This window comes from Aedes albopictus, chromosome 3, assembly GCF_035046485.1.
Source record: "Aedes albopictus strain Foshan chromosome 3, AalbF5, whole genome shotgun sequence".
In the NCBI taxonomy this organism is placed as follows: domain Eukaryota; kingdom Metazoa; phylum Arthropoda; class Insecta; order Diptera; family Culicidae; genus Aedes; species Aedes albopictus.
In genome coordinates, this window is record NC_085138.1 from 95,515,288 (window position 1) to 95,535,698 (window position 20,411).

Here is a 20,411-nt window from a genome sequence, read left to right on the forward strand (position 1 = left end):
GGAAGAACACTTCAACGAATTCATAAAGGATAATAGAAAAAAAAAACGGAGTCCATGTGTAGGAATGCTTTAAGAAACCATTGGAAACAAAATCCTGAAGGAATCATAGAAAAAATTTTTGAAGAAACTCTAAGATGAATTTCTGAATCAATCCTTGAAGGATTTCCTAAAGGAATCCTTGGATGAATTACTGAAGCAATCCGTGGTGAAATTTGTGAAGGAATCCTTGGAGGAATTACTGCAGAATCCCCAGTCGGAGTTCTTGAGAGACGCCTTTGAGGAGCGTTACGTTGGGCATCAATATAACAAAAAATACATCCGAACCCTACCGGGCCTCACATTAGGGCGGTTCTATCACATTCGCCCGAAAACCATTCGCCCTAATTCCAAATGCCCGAATGACAAACACCCGAATGTAACAAACGCCCGAAAGTCATTCGTCCGAAAAGACCATTCGCCCGAAAGACCATTCACCCGAGAACCATAATAATCTAGAACACTTTTCTGAAATCAGTTTAGGCGTCGTCCACGCGTATGGCTGAACGCCATTATCAACTAAAAGTTACTGCAACCATTTTCATCAGAGGTTTTCGCTTTCTTTGAACACAGTCTGATTTAAGACTTATACTGTTACAAACATTTTCGTCAATATAGCAGTGGAAACATTGATTGGAATTGTCCCTTCTTTTGTTAATAGGCTTTTCTTTCTCGTTTCACCTTCAAGGAAATTAAATTCTATTTTATGTCATTTGTTACCAGAAATGTGCCCTTCTTTCAATCATGGGCTGTTCTGTTAAGTTATACTGTTATGGGGAACCTTGACGTTTTACGTTTTTATAACTTCTGGATTCCAAACATGATTTCAAAAGAACAGCTTGCTCAAATAAGAATGCTGAATTAGCTCACACGTTCCAATTTTTATCAATTATTGTTCATTTAAACGAAACGTAGTTATTCCGAGTAGATCAGTCGTGAACTATTAACTTTAAATTGTTGACTACTCTGTGCTGAAGTATTGTCTTTATCCTTTCGATCAGCAATGCTGTAACAATTAATGACCTATTATGTAATATTTTCACAAGCAATTAGGCCTTCTTCAAAACATAGGCCGTTCTTTCAAACTAAGCTGATATGATTATTATTGGCGCTAGTCTAGTTGTTCTTGCGATTGGTCGGATACTAAGTACACCATGGGCCTGTCCTTAAACTTTCATCATGGCAAACCAAAAAAAAAAAACTTGTCCTAAGAAATTGCATGGAATTGGCGCATGACTTTCGGGTAAATGGTCTTTCGGGCGAATGGTCTTTTCGGGTGAATGGTTATTCGGGCGATTGGTCTATTCGGGCGTTTGTCATTCGGGCGTTTGTCATTCGGGCGAATGGTTTTCGGGCGAATGTGACAGAATCCATTAGGGCACTTATATGAAACATAAAATAGAACATTACAAATCCAAATGGACAACGAACTCCAATCCCAGCGGATAAAGCAAGGATAGCGGCAATCCAATTTACAGGCGGGTTTCCCATTTAAGAAGTAGTGGATAGCGATCACGAAGGATTTGTTATCGTCAAGATCAACGGTGTCTTTGTGTGCAGCTGCTATGCGCCCCCAAGGTGGACCCCTGAGCGATACAATCGGATGTTGGATCTATTAACTGATAGAGTAAAGTGGGGCAAAAGTTCGAGTGGGGCAAGAGTTTCTTTTGAAGTTTTTGAGCTCAATTCAAATTATTTCTTTCGGGTGTCAAGGTTGTTCGAACCCTTTTTGAAAAAGAGTCTTTCACTCCAAAAATTATGAAAATTGATCAATATTTCGAGAAGTTATGACAAAATGTTGGTTTTTGATCAAAAAATTGTAACATGCGATGGCCCTTCCAACGCATGGAATGAAACTTTAATGAAATCGAATTCGATATTTTATTTTGGGGCGTAGCTAGGTATATTTTGAAGATGCTCTAGCATGTATAACTTTTTGCAAAAAAGATTTGGAAATCGTATTTTATACATAGTGGGGCAAAAGTTCGAATTGTGGGGCAAAAGTTCGAGTCATGTGGCAACTTTAGGTATAAACCTAAAATTCTGCAAAATGTACATATTATCTCTAAGAGTGATGGAATTAGTGAGAAAATTCGATTAAAGTTGAAAAAAATGTTGTTTTATCTGAATTTGGCGGAAAACTACTAATTTTTGGTGTAGTAAATTTAACCCTGATTTGGGTAAAATCCAAATCGAATTTTAAAGTGTATTGCAGTTCTAACATCAAATATTAAGTGGTTTCATGTATTCCTATTACCAAAGTGCCAAAACAGTGTGCTACGGTTAGCGAAATTCCACAAACACTAGATTCGAACTTTTGCCCCAGTGGTGGGGCAAGAGTTCGAATAAAACACACACATACAAAAAGTGTTGTAACTCAAAATTGAAAACACATTTGGCGTAACTTTGTTCAGTAAAATTTTAGCTCATGGATGGTAGAATAACCACACGGTATTTATTTATTTTTATCTGCTTCAATTTTTTTAAATAGGTTGAATTTTCAACTAAGGTCGAACTTTTGCCCCACCTTACTCTAAGCTTATAGGACGTGCGCCGGTTGTTATTGGCGGGGACTTCAAAGCTTGGGCGGTGGTGTGGGGAAGTAGGCTGACCAACGCAAGGGGTTACTGTCTGCTGGAAGCCTTAGCGAAGCTGAATGTGAAAGTGTGCAACGAAGGCTCTGTCACTCTGTGAGTACATTCCGTAAGGACGGACGAGAATCCATTATTTACGTGACATTCTGCAGCCCGTCGCTGATGAACAACATGAACTGGAGAGTAAGCGAAGAATACACGCACAGTGACCATCAGTCCATCCACTACAGCGTCGGTCGGCGGATCTCCGCTCTGCCAAGCACCCGGGGGACCTGCGAAAGGAAATGGAAAATGAAGCAGTTCGACAAGGAGCTTTTTGACGAGGCACTTCGGACAGACAGCGATACTCCCGCTATGACCGCTGTGGAACTAACGGAAGCAGTAGCGAGGGCATGTGATGTTACTATGCCCAGCAAACTCGAGTCAAATAACCGCCGGCGTCCAGCATACTGGGGGAATGAAACGCTCAGCACCTTACGTACTGCCTGCCTTAAAGCTAGAAGACGACTTCAAAGAGCAAGATCTGCAGCGAGCAGAGAGGAACGCAAGGTGATTTTCCGCGAGGCCAGGACCGCTTTCAAGCAGGAGATTGCTCTGAGCTAGGCCAATTGCTTCAAGGAACTGCATAGAGAAGCAGACGCCAATCCCTGAGGACAAGCTTATCGCGAAGATCAAGGGCCCAACGACACCAGCTGAAATGTGCCCTGACAAGCTGGAGGTAATTGTGAACGGCCTCTTTCCGAAGCACGGTTTAACTACATGGTCACCTACGCCGTACGTCGACGGAGTGGAAGTAGCTGCCGGCGCAAACCGGGTGTCTAACGAGGAACTCCTTACAGTAGCCAAAGGACTCAAAGTGAAGAAAGCCCCCGGTTCGGATGGTATCCCCAACATGGCATTGAAAGCGGTGATTGAAGCGTCTCCGGACATGTTCAGGATAACGATGCAGCAATGTCAGGTGGATAACTACTTCCCAGACATTTGGAAGATCCAGAAGCTGGTGTTGCTGCCAAAACCTGACAAGTCGCCAGGAGACCCAGCAGGCATATCGACCGATATGCCTGATGGATACGCTTGGCAAACTCCTGGAGAAAATCATCCTGAACAGGCTGATGAAGTGCACGGAAAACGAGAGCGGACTGTCTAATAGGCAGTTCGGGTTTCGGAAAGGGAAGTCTATTGTGGATGCAATCCGGACAGTCATTGCGATGCGGAGAAAGCCTCAAAGCAGAAGAGAAGAGGTACCTAATCGTTACTGCGCCGTGGTAGCAATAGACGTGAAGAACGCATTCAATGTCGCCAGCTGAGAAGCCATTACCACAGCACTGCACAACATGGAGGTCCCTGACTATCTGTGCAAGGTTCTGAAAAGCTACTTCCAGAATCGAGTCTTGGTCTACTAGACAAACCAGGTTCAGAGATCGGTTAGAGTCGTGGCGGGTGTGCCACAGGGCTCCATACTCGGGCCCAACGTTGTGGAACATTATTTATGACGGAGTGTTAAGACTTGAACTACCCGAAGGAGTCTAGAGCGTCGGTTTCGCAGATGACGTCGTCCTTTCGATAGTAGAGATACTGACGGCGGAGACGATCGGTTCCATCGAGGCCTGGATGGGTGAAGTAAAGCTGCGGTTGGCTCACCATAAGACAGAGGTAGTGCTAGTCAGCAACTGTAAAGCAGTTCAACGGGCCGAAATTAGCGTCGGCGGCGGACAGGTTATCCCGTCAAAGCGTGCATTAAAACACCTGGGCGTGATGGTAGATGACCGGTTGAATTTCAACTGCCACGTTGATTATGCATGTGAGAAGGCAGCGAAAGTTGTTAATGCTGGTATCCAGGATTATACCGAACATCGGTGGACCGAGCAGCAGCAGCAGACGTCTTCTGGCGGGAGAATCCTCTTCGTTATTTAGATACGGAGTTCCGGCCTGGGCTACAGCGTTGAAGCTGAAGCGGAATCGAACGAAATTTTCGAGTACGTTCCGGCTCATGGCTATTCGTTTGGCGAGCGCGTACAGGAGGATATCGTCGGAAGCAGTCTGCATTATCGCCGGGATGGTTCCCATACACATAACCCTGGCAGAGGATGTAGAGTGTTACCGGAAAAGAGGCACTGCAAACGTGAGGAAGGCAATCAGAGCAGACTCGTTGGCTAAGTGGCAGCAAGATTGGATGAAATAACGCGGAGAAAGGTAGGTGGACCTACCGGCTTATCCCAGATGTGTCGGTATGGATATCCAGAAAACACGGAGATGTGAACTTTTGCCTAACACAGTTCTTGTCAGGTAATGGATGCTTCAGACAGTATTTGTATCGATCCGGCCATGCAGAGTCCTCATTCTGTCCGACATGCCCAAACAACGAGGAGGCACCGGAGCACGTGATATTCGACTGTCCGCGATTTGAAGAAGTACGTGGCGACATGCTAGCGAGCGCTGCTGGAAATCTGAGGCCAACAACGTTGTAGCGAGAATATGTCAGGACGAGAGCGTATGGAATGCGGTGAACAGAGCGAGTGGTCACGCAGATCATGGCAGCTTTCCAGCCGAGATGGCGCGAAGACCAAAGAGTCGCGATCGGAGTAGGCTTGATCCACCGCCGGGAACTTGACCGAGTCGTCCGTTGCGTAGTACCGGTTATAGGTCGTCGGGCGCCGGTGATCCGGAAGTCTACCACCAACCGGAATCGCCGGAAGTACGAACTTGTGTACAGTACATGTGTACCACGCGAAACGAAGTGGGAAGCGATCGTGCCAAAAAGAACTTTCTCGAACGACGATTGACAGTTCGGCACCACTCCTTTTTTAATCCGAATGCCACTTCGGGTTTCATTCTCCGTTTGCGCTCGGTTCGATTTTCGTTTTGTACTAGTTTTGTACGTGAGTACGCTTGGGTACGGAGTACGCCAGCAAACACGGGTACTCCGACGTTTGGCGTTTGACATTCAACACAAGTACGAGAAAACGTACAGACGTTGAACATGGGTTGAGTTCGTGGGAAGACTGGACCGAGTAAACCGCGAAAAAGCACCGGTGCTTGGTCGTCAGGGCGCATGTGGGCCGGAAGCCAGTCTCCAACCGCAGAACCGACCTTGGCACCTGCCTGGGAAGTATCGGTAACGGAAGAAGTTTCAATGTCGGGGAACTCTTCGTCGGGAAGGGTAGATCCGCCGTCGGGGACTATCCGAGTCGTGCGCGAAAAGCTGGACGAATAGCTGGTGTGCTAAATGGCACACGGGTGGCACCGGGAGAGCACTGTTCTTCGGAGCAAGTTAGCAGTATCCGAAGGGCTTAGCGTGGCATTAGAATAACAAATTTGGTGTATGTTTGTACTAACTGTGTCGCTGAATGGCGTTAGGTTAGGTACAAACACTAGAACGATTAGAATAACAAATTTAGAAGCGACAAAATGTGCATGAGCACTGTTATAAAAATAAAAGAAAATTAATTATTACAAAGTATTAACACGTCACGTGACATATAGAACCTTATAAATGCACAAACAAGAAACATCAGAAATTTACACAGCACAACATAAAACATATATGTGCCCTGTTATCCAGATGGATAACTTCTTAGGGTTAAACCCCCCAGAGCCAAAATTTCTGGAACAAATTTCCAGTATAAAACGCTTTGTGATTGTTACGATGGGAAATAAGGCCGAGGATTATGACTCGTAACAAACAATAACTTTATTAAAGCGAATATACAAATGAAGTACGAATTAAAATATACTGGACGCGCACGTTGCGGTACTTCTACTCGTGGTGAACGAACGTTGACAGTCTCGGTATACGTGGCAGTTAGACCCGAGCCTTTGACAGTAGAAGGATAACAGAGTCGGCGCTAGGGGTTCCAACACCTCCCTGTTTAATAAAGCTGATACGGCTCGTACCGAACTGGTGCGCGCCGCTGCCGGGACGATCTTCGCTGGATAACTTCCTCTAACTCAGGTTGCCTAACCGGAGTACGCAGTCGACGTCGTTGCTGATCAGGCTCCATCAAGCTACGCAAGAATTCCAACTGCAACTCGTCCAGTCCTTCAGGCTCCGCAGGCGGTTCAACTGTTTCTACTGCAGCACCGGAGCTAGATGGGTTCAAACTCCAAGTGTCGAGCAAGATCTCGAGCGGAACTTGAGGGCCGGTAACCTCCGGCGGGCTGCTGCTAGTATCGTAGCGTTTTCGTAACTGGTTGCAGTGGCAGCGAATGAGCCGTTGTCGATCAGGCAGCCAAATGTTGTACATGACTTGCACAATACGCTCCACTACTTCTCCTGGTACCCAGCTCCAATCGTTTCCGTGGTGTACTTGCGCGTACACTTTGTCCTTGACTTCGAAGCATTTCGTCTTAGCCCCATGTTTCTCGTTGTACTGGCTAGCTTGCTTGGAATTGACATCCTTGTAGAACTTGCTTGGTGGTCTCATGAGCTCAAACGATGTTCGAAGCGGCTTACCGAAAAGGATCTCGGCTGGTGATTTTCCTCCTGGTGCATTTCGGCTGGGTGTAGAGCGATAGCAGAGTAAGAAAGTATCTATGGCTTGTTCTAGATCTTCCCCTCCTGCTTGAATTTTCTTCATTGTTCTTTTGAAGGTATCGACGAACCTTTCTGCCAACCCATTGCTTTGTGGGTGGAAAGGCGCTGTTCTCAAGTGGGTGATACCGTTGGACTCGCAGAACCGTTCGAAAATGTCGCTGGTAAGTTGGGCACCGTTGTCGGAGACTAGGACCTCCGGCATGCCGAATCGGCTGAAGATTTTGCGAAGAATTGCTATTGTGGCTTCTGATGTGATGCGCTTGGTTGGTACTACCTCCGGCCATTTGGAGAGTGAATCAACTAGCACAAGGTAGTAGGTATCGTTGACGGGTCCGGCAAAGTCCACGTGAACCCTCTGCCATGGTTTCTCGGGGACTGGCCAGGATTCCAATTTCGTTTTTGTGTCCGTCTTCGCTACAGCTGCGCATTCCTGACAGTTTCGGACCAAAGTGGTGATATGGTCGTCTATGTTTGGCCAATACACAAAAGTTCGCGCCAAGGATCTTATTCGATCGATCCCCGGATGTCCTTTGTGTAGCTGATGAAGCACCTTCTGTTGGAGCTTCTTGGGAATGACAACTCGATCGCCGTACATCAGGACCTTTTGGGCTTCATACAGCGATTCCCGTCGAGCGAAAAACTGTTGTACGCCTGGATCTTCGGATGTTGCTTTACTTGGCCAACCTTTCCTGATGTAATCCCTCACCATGCGGAGGGTGTCGTCTTCGGATGTCGCCTCCGCTATCATTTTGTATGACACTGGTAGGTACTCGATAGATTGGCCGACGATGTTGCAGATAACCTTCTCGATTTCGATGGAAGCAATCACGAAATCCTCATCTGGCTTGATGTGAGAATTTATTAGTCGTGACAGAATGTCTGCGTGTCCGAAGTGATCCGTAGAAATGTACTCGATTTGGAAATCGTACAACAGCATAGTTAGGGCCCACCTTTGTAGGCGGTTGGCAGTGAAGCGTCTTCCGTAGACCATTCGATAAAATTTGGTGACCGCGTAAACCAGCCCCAGTGCTTCTTTCTCGATTTGGCTGTATCGGGATTCAGCAGGGGTGAGGCTTCTGGAAGCATGGTACACTGCCTTTTCGGAGCCGTCTGGGAACCGATGAGCTATGCGGGCGCCAATGCCCACATTTGATGCGTCTGCTGATACAACTATGTCCATTCGGGGGTTATAGTGCGTCAGGATGAGTGGAGACTGCAAAATCTCCTTGAAACGATCGAATGACCGTTGGCACTCATCTGTCCATTCAAAACTGACTCCTTGCTTCAACAGTCCATCCAGCGGGTGACGAAGTTGTCGCATCTCCCGAATATATTTCCCGTAATAATTTATCGCACCTAAGTACGACCGCAGCGTCGGGACGTCGTTTGGCGGGGGCATGTTCACTATCGCTTTCACCTTTTCGGGATCAGGGCGGATGCCCTCCTTGTCCAGAAGTTGGCCCAGATAGTTCACCTGGCGCATGAAGAAACGGCATTTTTCAATTTTCACGGTGAATCCGTATTCCTGGAGGCGTTCTAGCACTTTGTACAGGTTCTTCCTATGCTCTTCTTCTGTGCGTCCCCCAACGAGGACGTCGTCGAGGTACGGACACGTGCAGTCTAGTTCGGCTAGCATCGCATCCATGATTTGTTGGAACGCTCCTGGGGCGCTCTTGATACCGGGTGACAACCGGTTAAACTGGTAGAGGCCCTTGTGAGTGTTGATATTGATCAGCTTCCTACTTTCTTCATCCACCTGGACCTGGAGGTACGCATCGGATAAATCGATATGGCTAAACATTGTGTAGTTAGCCATTCGATTGAAGATATCCTCCGGAAGAGGCAGTGGATAATTGTTTGCCTCCAGTGCGTTGTTGAGTCCGGTGGAAAAATCGGCGCATATCCGGACAGTGCGGTCTGGTTTACGTACCACCACGATTGGTGCAGCCCAATCTGCGTACGTAATTGGCGTGATGATACCGTTGTCCTGGAGTCGCTTCAGTTCATCTTCCACAACGGCCTCCATATTGTACGAAACCGGTCGCTTTGGCTTGAACACCGGCCTGGCGTCCTTCTTGAGCGACAAGTGCACCTGCATTTTGGAGCATAACCCCAACTGGCCGGTGAAAACGGTCGGGAATTTGGCCTTCAGTTCGGCGACTTGGTGGTCTTCTTGTTTGGTGTCCACCAGTTTGCAAAAGGACGAAAATGGTACGTCCCACAGCCCAAACTCATCGAGGAGGTCTGAGCCTAAAACGTTTAGAGAGAGATTAGAGCTACAGACGTAACAGTTACCTCCTCGTTGGTCGCCACTGATCGAAATGTTGGCACGGAACATGGCGTCGATTCCCAGCTTGTCACCGGATGCTGTCTGCACTTCACAGTCCGGTGGCGATGTTTTGGGCGCTCCGATCTTGACCCAGTTCTGTCTGCATATGATGATAATATCGGAGCCGGAATCTAGCTGGAGGTTGACCGGAACACCGTTGATGGTTGTCTCGACGTATCTCCGGCTGCGTGTGACATTTTTAACGACGACAATTTTCGTTGAATGCTTGTTCCAATTTCCTTGCTTTCCTTTTCCCGGCTTTGGCCGAGGCTTGGATGAAAAACAGCTGCCATAGCATTCCTTGTGGCCCGTTCTACCGCAATCCTGGCACTTGTGATCCTTGAAGTTGCACTGGCTTGAAAAGTGCATGCCGCCACATGACCAACATGGCGTTTTCGGTGCTGGATCCTTCGCTCGGTTCGGTTTCTCCTTTCGATTCGGCTGCGTCCGAACGGCATTCGATGCGACCACAGTTGACGAGGGTGGTTTTCCCCCAATGAGCACCGTGTCCCGCTTCAAATTGATGAGACTCTTACACTCTTCGACGATCTTCTCGAGGGTCATATCGCTGGTCTCGTTCATTCTGGATAGAAGGCGCATTCGGATGTCCGAATCCTTGGATGATTTCAGTCCACATACGAAGAAAAGGCATTTGAACTGATCTTCCTTCAGTTCTTGGAGCTTGAAGTCAACACAAGCCTTGTTTACTTTACACGAGTAGCTGATAAAATCCTCATCTTCGTCCTTCATCGTCTGAAGGCACTGATAACGTCGATGGAACGTAGAGACAGGTGTGCCAAAGATAATCTTCAATTTGGCGACGGTTTCCTCGAACGTAAACTCCTTCGACAGTTTGGGGAGGATGAATGACGTGTATCGTTCGTGCGCTGAGGGATTCAATTTTCTCAATAACAACCGCACCTTCGCATCGTCCGCAAGCTGAGCGGCGTCCTTCTCAAAAAGGTCAGCATAACGCGAAAACCAGGCATCGAATGAACAACCTTTCTCAAGGTCATAGGCGAATTCAGTGATATTCGTCGCTAGGGAGTCCAAAATCAGTTCATTGCGATTTGCATTCTGGACGTTCCCTTGGATTGCCGATACCTGCTGCGATAACTGTGTCATCAGCGCCTGCTGATTGCTGAGTATCTGCAAGATCGTTTCCTTGAATGGCTGCTCTCCGCCGCCCGACATCGATGATTGTGCTTGAGGTGGTTGCGACTGCGACATGTTTCCCCCACGGCGGTTATTGTCTAAACTTTCGACGCGAAAATAGACACGACGCGAAAATTCCGCAGACTCGTCGCCACTTTGTTACGATGGGAAATAAGGCCGAGGATTATGACTCGTAACAAACAATAACTTTATTAAAGCGAATATACAAATGAAGTACGAATTAAAATATACTGGACGCGCACGTTGCGGTACTTCTACTCGTGGTGAACGAACGTTGACAGTCTCGGTATACGTGGCAGTTAGACCCGAGCCTTTGACAGTAGAAGGATAACAGAGTCGGCGCTAGGGGTGCCAACAGTGATGAACTTTAGCAATTGATCTTTGCTGCTATTTGTTAATGCTTACGATTTACATATATGAGCTGTTTTAACCGTAGTCAGTCCCCAAATTAGGCCTAAATTTCAGCCTATTGTGGTACGCTTATGGGTTAGTGCCCTATTTCACGGTATCTGTTCCTATTTCACTTCTTGTCCCTATTTCCATCTCTTTTCCTTTCTTTTTCCACAGGTAGATGATGAAATAGGCTTTTATTATGGCAATGGAACATGTCCTAAATTGAGGATATCGTGCCTTCTGATACCTGATACCCAAATTAGACAAGATCAGATTCCTTCAATCATCAGAGCACAAAAAAGAGCAGAGGATACACAGGATACACTGTGAAAATCGCATAGAAACAAATTAATGATATGTTCATAAATCCGCACCTATTTAGTACTCCATAGACTCCGTCAGCGGTTAGGTTTTTATTAGACCTGCTAACCATTCATTTCTAGGTATGGTGGGTGAGCATATATCACACCATGAAATAGGAGTCACCTGTTTAGTGGATTTCTACTACCGGAACTACCGGATCGTACACACTTAGAAAATTTTACGGATTACGGTAAAATTTTACCGTAATCTCAACAGCTCCCTAACGTTGATGATTCATAAAGGCTCGAACAGTCGTAAAATAGCCGAAAACATCATTCTTTACAAATAATCGAGATCTCATGCTGTCTGCTGAAGAAAGTAAGTGGCTGACTCTGGGTACCACAAGAAAATCCGGAATAACTCCGGCACCAGGAGGACAAGGCACCCTTACCATACAATACCACAAAAGAGCAGAGTGTTTTGGGAAGTTGTGAAAATTTCATCAAAATTCAACGAAAAACATGTTGGCTGTATGAATGTTAACTACGCATTTCTCTTTCTTTGGGGATGAAACAAACAATGTGTTTGAAGATACATGCCTTTGCAAGTATTTCTATAATCCCAAACAATATTGCATTGCAATGCCTTCATTAGTGATTTGATTGAATGATTGAAATATATTCACGGTACAATTGCTCAATCGCACATCGTTTTCAATTTGCAACGTTCAAATATACTGGTATGACATAACCTTAATTGGATTACACCTACAACACCTACAGACAGACGCACATACCGATTCCCTCGCATAATAGGGTATATGTACCATTCCTTGGCCTAATTTGCAAGCCGCCTTGACAATTTTGACCATAACTCATGAATCAATAGCACTAGAAATAATATGTTGACCCTATTACATACTCTAGGCAATGCATGTTTCACCAATTGGAAGTAAACTAACGTAAATATTCAAGAATTTACTTAATTACGTTAAAAAGATTCGATGCGATGGTATGCAACGATGGTCTATGGTACACAAATTGGCCTATTAGTGGATACAACGTTGGCCTATTGCTTTCCATGCACTAGAACCACTAATTATCTCATTTTTTTCAATTTTTCTGCTGAAGTATTATCTATGTTAGTTCACCCATCTTACTTTTAAATTACATTTTCGGAGCTAAATTTTCACAAAACTATAAATAAATCACTTAAACTAAAGTTTTTCTTAAGGCCGTTACAAATATTTATTTCACTTTTTGTCCCACCACCCTTCGGCTGGTCGAGGGGGGGGATAAAAATAATAAAGCATTTAATCTGAAAAATATTAAAAACTCATCGGATTTGTTGAAGAATTTTTGGTTAAACCCGAAATGTTGATAAATATTTTTGTCTGCCCCCTCAAAATGCAAAATCCAGTCAAAAATTTTTGAGGGGGGGGGAGACAAAAAGTGAAAAATAAATTTGTATCAGCCTAATTTAGTAACGAAAACAACGCAACCCTATTATTGTGTTATATTTTTATAGTCTCCGCACACAAAATCTTTCTTCCTGTTCGTTCTTTTTGGTTCTTACGCAAGAAATGTTGTTGACGTATTTTTATCGGTGTTTTGACATCACTTTACTGATGGGCCAAGATTTGGGTACATAGTGAAAAAAATGTCCTCAATATTTGGCCCACATTCAATTTGTAAAACAGTTATTATTCATTGGAAACAAATACACAAGTTCAAAATAGTGTCTTTGAGCGTCGCACCAAATGTTTAGTTATTGAAAAGTCAATTCGAAATGTTCCATAACCATGCCATTTATGATCAGATGTATAGACTACCCACTAAGCCGTAGAATCACGGCGTCTACAAAAGCTAAACAAAGGGACATTTTCATTCAATTTTAATGCTCCAAAGTGCTGAAATTGGAACGAAATGTTTCAGTTGTTTGGCGCATAGCTTTTCTGATATCCAGTAATGCGTGTTTGTTTGAGTTTTCGGTATACGTTAAGATAGGCCGAACGAGGGTACTATGCCAACGAAGCATCCCGATCCTACCAGTTGTCCATTTCGAGCCGAATCACAGCTCGTGTGGTACCTATTTCTTGTAAAAAAAAGTGTTACATCCTGCTCCTCAATGGTCTGTGAAACGTCCTTGGGACTGTAAATTCCAATTTGATGATACACATAGGTACCTATGCATATGTATATTAGCGTGGTTCAAAAAATCGTTTTTGCTCCACACCGCTTATTCGATTCCTAACCAGATTATATGCCTTCTCACAAAATTTGAGCTCATTTGGTTGAAAATTGAGACTGCACAAGCCCGTCAAAGTTTGTATGGGATTTACTATGGGAAAACGATGTTTTTCATTCAATCAACCGTAGCATTTCCCCAAGTGCCCTAGTGGGTTAGTCGACCCTTGGTAATCCTAGGCTACTCTATCAGCTACAACTTTGCCGAAGACCGCATTCAAATCGGACGCCTCATTAATTAGTTACCGATTTTTATCCAGAATTGAAATCTTTACTCATGATGGTTAAACTATTCGGTGGGCATCACTGCATTCTGCAGTGGAACATAGTAGCCATGATTTCAGTGTGCTATCTTTGGCGCCATATGCAGCAATGTTGCCTGCAGGGAAGCTGGAGGATCATAGCTAAAGTTTGCCCAGTTGGATACAAATTGATAACTAATTAATGAGGCGTCCGATTTGAATGCGGTCTTCGGCAAAGTTGTAGCTAATAGAGTAGCCTAGTATTACCAAGGGTCGACTAACGCAATAGGGCACTTGTGGAAATGCTACGGTTGATTGAATGAAAAACATCGTTTTCCCATAGTAATTCCCATACAAACTTTGACGGGCTTGTGCAGTCTCAATTTTCAACCAAATGAGCTCAAATTTTGTGAGAAGGCATATAATCTGGTTAGGAATCGAATAAGCGGTGTGGAGCAAAAACGATTTTTTGAACCACGCTAATGTATATTGACGTTGGGATGGACGTCCCAATGGAATTCAGTTTCCAGCTCAACACCAGCACCTCATGGCTCATGGCAGGGTAGTGGCAATGACCGACTACCGGCCTTGCCGCTCTTTCCCGACCGGAAGAAAATACTACAATCATGCCAAAACATGTTATTGATATGATAACACTGAGAATCTGTTATAATCTTCGTAGTTATAGGAGGTAACATAACAATAATAAATACTAAAAATTTGCTCGGCAAATATAGTGAAAGCTAAGTTTATAACAGCTTTTGAGTATCCACTTCTGATCGGGTTTCGGGGGTGAATATGTAATTGACGCGTTGGCGTCCGACCGATTGGATTGAGCGTTAGAAGACCTAGAAATGCAGCTTTCAAAATATGTATCGCGAAAACACTGGGAAGTTGGTACGAAGTGGGAAAAGTACTCCGACAATCCCAAATGTAATTGTTTCCAGGATTCGAATGCGATGTTGGAACTCTCCTCTCCGTCTGTACGTCTTCTTTTCTGCTGTGTAATGCACGAGTGGGAGTTTTTTGAGGGGTACCTTGTGCGTGGGCGTATAATTTGGCGGCGTCGACGAGGAAAATCGATAGTCCGTGAAATGATGGTCGTCTTAGAAGAAGATTATCCCCCGGTATACATAGAGTATCCCCTTGTGGCGATGTCATTGGACTCTCTTTTTTTTGTCGTTTGTTCAAGGTGGCTATGAAGAAGTTGAAGATGAAAAAGAAAAGCTTGAATCCTTGAATTGTATTTACCACACCGGATTAGTGCTCAACAAAATGATTCCTTCCTGGGTAAAATGTTCCTTTTCTCCTTTTTTGTCGTATCGCTAAAAATTATACGTCCTTTTCGTAGGCGTGGGTGTTGAGGTTGTCATTAGCTGTATTGCTTGAAAAAGAGCAGTTGTAGAAATAGAAGTTGAAGCTGATTGATCCTCAAAGTAATCGTTAAGCTTTAAGGATAGTTCACAGTATTGTTAAGGCGTAACCCTTTCGTCCTCACGAATTTGAATCGCTATTAGTATTGTTCGCTATAACGTATCCTCGATATAGCATCATATTTTTCTAGAAAGCAATAGCAAAAGCAATATATCTTGTAACCACTCAATGTCGTCTAAACAACCTTGACACCTACACTGTAAGCTAACTGTAATCGACAGTATTACCGAATCTAATCGAATCATTAAATACGTCATACTAATGCCTAGTGTTTTGTTTCCCATTTCCAATTATTTTCCTCCACAGTCCACACCAGTTGGATCGTTACAGACTGGCCACGAAGTAGTCGTATCACCAAACAGAGAAAGACACACACCTGTAAATAAGGTAATTGATCGTTGTTTTCGTAATCCTCGTCCCGCCATACATAGATTTAAGTATCTTCGATGTGTCCCACAATTTACCGAGCAACAAACTAATCGCTGTATTAACGACGAAAAAAAAAACAACACAAAATCCATTTCCCAACACCTGACCTCCACCACCTACTGTTGTCCCTGACCTTCTGAAAACGCAAGAATTCACTCGATACATTGGTCACTAAAACAGGAAGCGATTCTCCAAAATTTTGCCATTTGTTTTTAATTGCATCTTTTCAGTGTAATAATGTATCTAAATGTTGCAATACCTCTCCTCTCCGCTCATTTCCCTAAGCCCACTCGATTTTGATTCCGTCTCAGAGCTTCATACACTTGTACAATCCATCCACATTTTGTGATGTGTCCATATTGAATGTTGTACGCGAATGTAATCTAACACACTTCCCGGATTCGCGACGATGGATCATCGCCGCGTCGGAGGAACTACCTATACACTTTCCCTATACCGCCCACACTCGTTCATCCAATCCACACAAAAAAAAAACAAGCATCGTCACCTTTTTCTTTCGGTCCAGAAGACATTTATTCTAAATTTCTCTACGTTATGGAAATTCCAAAACTCCGCCTTTGCCGCATTTACCGCCCAGGAAGGAGACGACCTGTTCAGTTATTACGACGAAGAGCTAGAGCTAGACGACGCCACACTGCAGATATTGGAACAGGTTCGAACGCAGGGTCCTCTCGTACTCGTCCATGAAAAAAAGGGCCATTGGCGATGTGCTAGATTCCCGAGCAAAGTCTGATAGCAAATTGAAAACTAATTTTGATGTTGTGATATTGCAAATTTTGTTGTTGTCGTTTTGGTCGTTTTAACGATTAAAACATCAAAAATGAGAGCAAAAAATATCCCTGTGACAGCAAATTGAAAACAATTCCTGCTATCGATGATAGCAAATTGATAACTGTTTTTGTTATCAGCGCAAGAAAAATGAAAAATCGTAAAATGTAGAGTTTTTCGGTTGATATCAAATCATAAATACAATAGTATAATTGCACTGATGATATATCCATAGAATTACTTTTCATAGTTTACTTAAAAGAGTTGAAGCTGTTTTAACACTAAACATTTGCATTAATTTAAAATGACAGCAAATTGAAAACAAGATTTGAAATCAAATTAAGTAAAGGTAAACTGATATCAAAATTTGATATCAATTTGTTGCTGAATATAAAACATGTTTTCGATTTGCTGTTATTTTGTTGTTGGACTTTGCTCGGGTTACGTATATGTTGGAATACCGCGCTAAGGTCATTCTGAGTATGTAAACGCTAGGATGGTGCAATAGAATCATTATGTAGTTGGGATTCCTACCTTAGTCTTGTTTCTCGACTCAAGCAGCACGAGTCGTTTTCGAAATCAATCACAGGCAAACAGACATTTTAGATCTTGCTAGTTCAAATGGATAATTATAGGTTCATTCTAATGTTGATTAACCCGTAAACACCCGGGACGATCTACTTTTGATAGAAATGCAATATCTTTTGTTTTAAAGCATTTTACCACGATTTTTTTATAGTCAAAGTCATCCAAACTACTCTGGAATTCATTTTCTTAATATCTACAACATCTACCATTGTTTGTGTTCACTCTGTTGTCCATTAGACCTCGCAATGCTATGAGCAACTTGATATTGTGGTAGTTGGACATTCCGTGAAATATAAATGGCCTCCAATACACTTTGAAATTTGTGTTACGATATCTACGTACTGTATCATGCTTTAGATGTCATTTTTTTTTTCGTGGAATATAATTTATGCTGCTGATGAATCCTCAGTGCACAGCTATAATACTTTTGGTACATTCATGGGATATTCTAGGCTTTCCAAACTATTCTGGAATTAGGACCTTCAAGGTTTATAGACTTTACTCTTGTTTTTCTCCACTCTATCGGCATATAGACTGTTTCAGAAATTATAAATACACTAAGGATAACCTGCCATTTCAATTTGAGCACATTATCCAAAAAAGTTTCTTATAGCTCTAATAGTAAACATGCCAACGAAGCAAATAATACCAATTTTGTTGATGTTTCTGGTAAAAGTTACAAAATAGGGCTCTGTAAACTAGATGATTAAAATTTGAAGTTGCACAAAGTGGTCAAAAAATGTAGCATAGTAGAAAAGAAAAAAATCTCACACATGAAATATTTAATTTCCAAACACCATAAAAATGGCTGTATCGATAATAAAAGATATTTCTCGATTGCTTAGAGTAATTTTTACTGGAATACTTGATCAAGAACCACCATTACGGGCCTTCTCAAAACAAAAATTTTTGTTTTAAATTTCTCAACAACACCAGTAGCAACAAACGTTAAGCAAACGAATGTCTTAATTACTGCTTACTGCATTCGTTTTTATGGTATGACAAGCTTTGCCATCTGAAGGATCGAATGAGCTGAAAAAAATAGTTTGTTTAGATTAAATGCGTTCAGGAAAGCTAAGAAACTCTGTGGTAGTTCTTATGTTCCGTAGAAAACCTTAAAAAATGAGAAACTTGATCTCCGAAAAAATGTTGTGGAAATGCCTTTATCGATTTTTCCCAAACTTTTATCAAGGCATTCCTTAGACAACTTGTTGAGAAAGCGAATGTGATAAAAATTTAGATAATTTTTGGTATTTAGTGATGAATAATGTTGAAATCATTAAAAAACACCTTTGTGCAAATGCAAATTTGAAAAATTAAGTTATTTGTAAGAGAACTCGACTGTTCTTTAAAATATCAAGACAATTGAAAGGAAATATAAAAATATGGAGTACAATATGCTATACTCTGAAAGAAGTTGGTGAAAATCATTAGAACAGTTCATTTAATTTGATAAACAAAGTGTATTTATAATTTCTGAAACAGTCTATAATTCTTTCACGATTGTGTCTGTTGCATCCAATTATATTACGAGTATCTCTATTTGTTGCTATTTGGGTGTCCACTGGCTTACAAATGGACCCAATATACTTTGAAGTGGGTCGCAATATCTGTAAATCCTAAGATATTTTTATTGTAGCGAATGCTCGCGGAATATAATCTACGCTACTCTTAAAGCCTCAGAATGCAATTCCGATAACTTAGCAACATTCGCTTGATGATCTAGGTCATCCAAACTATTCTGGAATTAAGACCTTCAAGCTCTACAAGCTCTACTCTTGTATCTCTTTACTTTATCGATGTAACTCTTCCACGACTACCTCTGTTATATTTTGAGTATTTATTTGTGTTACTTGTGCATCCACTGACATACAAATGATCTTTTAAGTGTCGGAAATTACCCCAGAATTTCTGCAGGCGTTCCTCGGAAATTCCTTCAGGAGTCCCTCAAAAATTCAACGTGAAGTTCTCCGTGAATACCTGTATGAGTTCCTGCCCGAGCCTCAGGACTTCCCGTGAAATTCTTCAGCAGTTTCTCGAAAATTTCTTCAGGAGCTATGCTGGAATTCCTTCAGGAGTTTCTAACTTTATGAACCTTTCGAAAAATCCTGCAGGAGTTCCTCGGGAATTCCTTCGGAAGATTATCAGGAATTCCAACGGAAATTACCCGAGGATTCCACGGGAGCCCTCCAAGGATTTCTCCAGGCGTTCCCTTAAAACTCCCCAAGGAAGTTTTCTCAAGAGTTCCACCAGAAATTTCTCCTGGGATTCCTCCAGGAAATTTTCCAGGGATTCCTCCACGAATTTTCCTAGGAATTTCTCCAGGGATTCCTCCAGCGATTTCTCTAGAAATTCTTCCAGGAATCCTTTCGCGAATTCCTCTATGGATTCCTCCATGGACTCATCCAGGAATTCATCCAAGATTTTCTCCAAGAACTAATCCAGAGATTTATCCAGGTTTCAAGGGATTCTTCCAGAAATTCTTCCAGGGATTCCTCCAGAGTTTCCTCCAGGAATTCTTCCATGGATTACTCTAGGAATTTCTCCGGGCAATTTTCCCGGGTAATTTCTCCAAAAATCCCTCCAGGAGTATCTCTAGGAATTTTTCCATGAATAACTGCTAATTTATCTATGAATTCATCAAGGGATTCCTTCAGAAATTACTTCACGGTGTCCTTCAGAAATTCCTCCAAGGGTTCCTTCAGGAATACCTCCAGGAATTCCTCCACGAATTCATCTCGAAATACCTCCAGCAATTCCAACAGGGGTTCTTCCCGGAATACCTCATAGGGATTCCTCCTGAAATTCTTCCAGGAATCCGTCCAGCAAATACTCTAGTAGTTCCTTCAGCAATTACTCCTGGAAGTTCTCCAGGAATAACTACGAATTCCTCCTGGAATTACTACAGGAAATCGTCTAGGAATTGTTCCGGGAAATGCTTCAGGAATTCCTTAAAGAATTATTCCAGGAATAACTACAGGAATTCCTACAAGAATTGGTGGAATTACTATATAAATTTCTCCTGAAATTCCTTCAATTCCAGTTATTGCGGGAAATACTTTAAGAATTCCTCGCGTGAATTTGGAATTACTCGCATAAATTACTCCATGAAATCTTACAGGAAACACTCTAGGAAATCCTCCAGGAATTCTTCCAGAAAATAAAAATTGAAAAAAAATAACATCAAAAATTCCTCCAGCAGTTCAAGGAAATCCTTCAGGAATTTCCCTGGAAAATTATTTAAAAATTCCTTCACAAATTACTACATGAATTCTAGCAGAAAGTAGGGTAATTTTCCAATTGTTGCACAGCTAAAAA

The 20,411-nt window shown here is 42.8% G+C and overlaps 1 protein-coding gene across 4 annotated transcripts in view; it reads left to right on the plus strand.

Annotated features, from left to right (window-relative positions):
- Positions 1-20,411, plus strand: part of LOC109425583 (casein kinase I) — a gene marked incomplete at its 5' end in the record, with an annotated part of 119,480 nt that overhangs the window by 31,965 nt on the left and 67,104 nt on the right. For 3 of the 4 annotated variants that reach the window (XM_029873796.2, XM_029873793.2, XM_029873814.2), the window contains 1 exon segment: positions 15,594-15,674. In XM_029873796.2, coding sequence (XP_029729656.2) covers positions 15,594-15,674 — 81 coding nt within the window. 4 annotated transcript variants of the gene reach the window in all.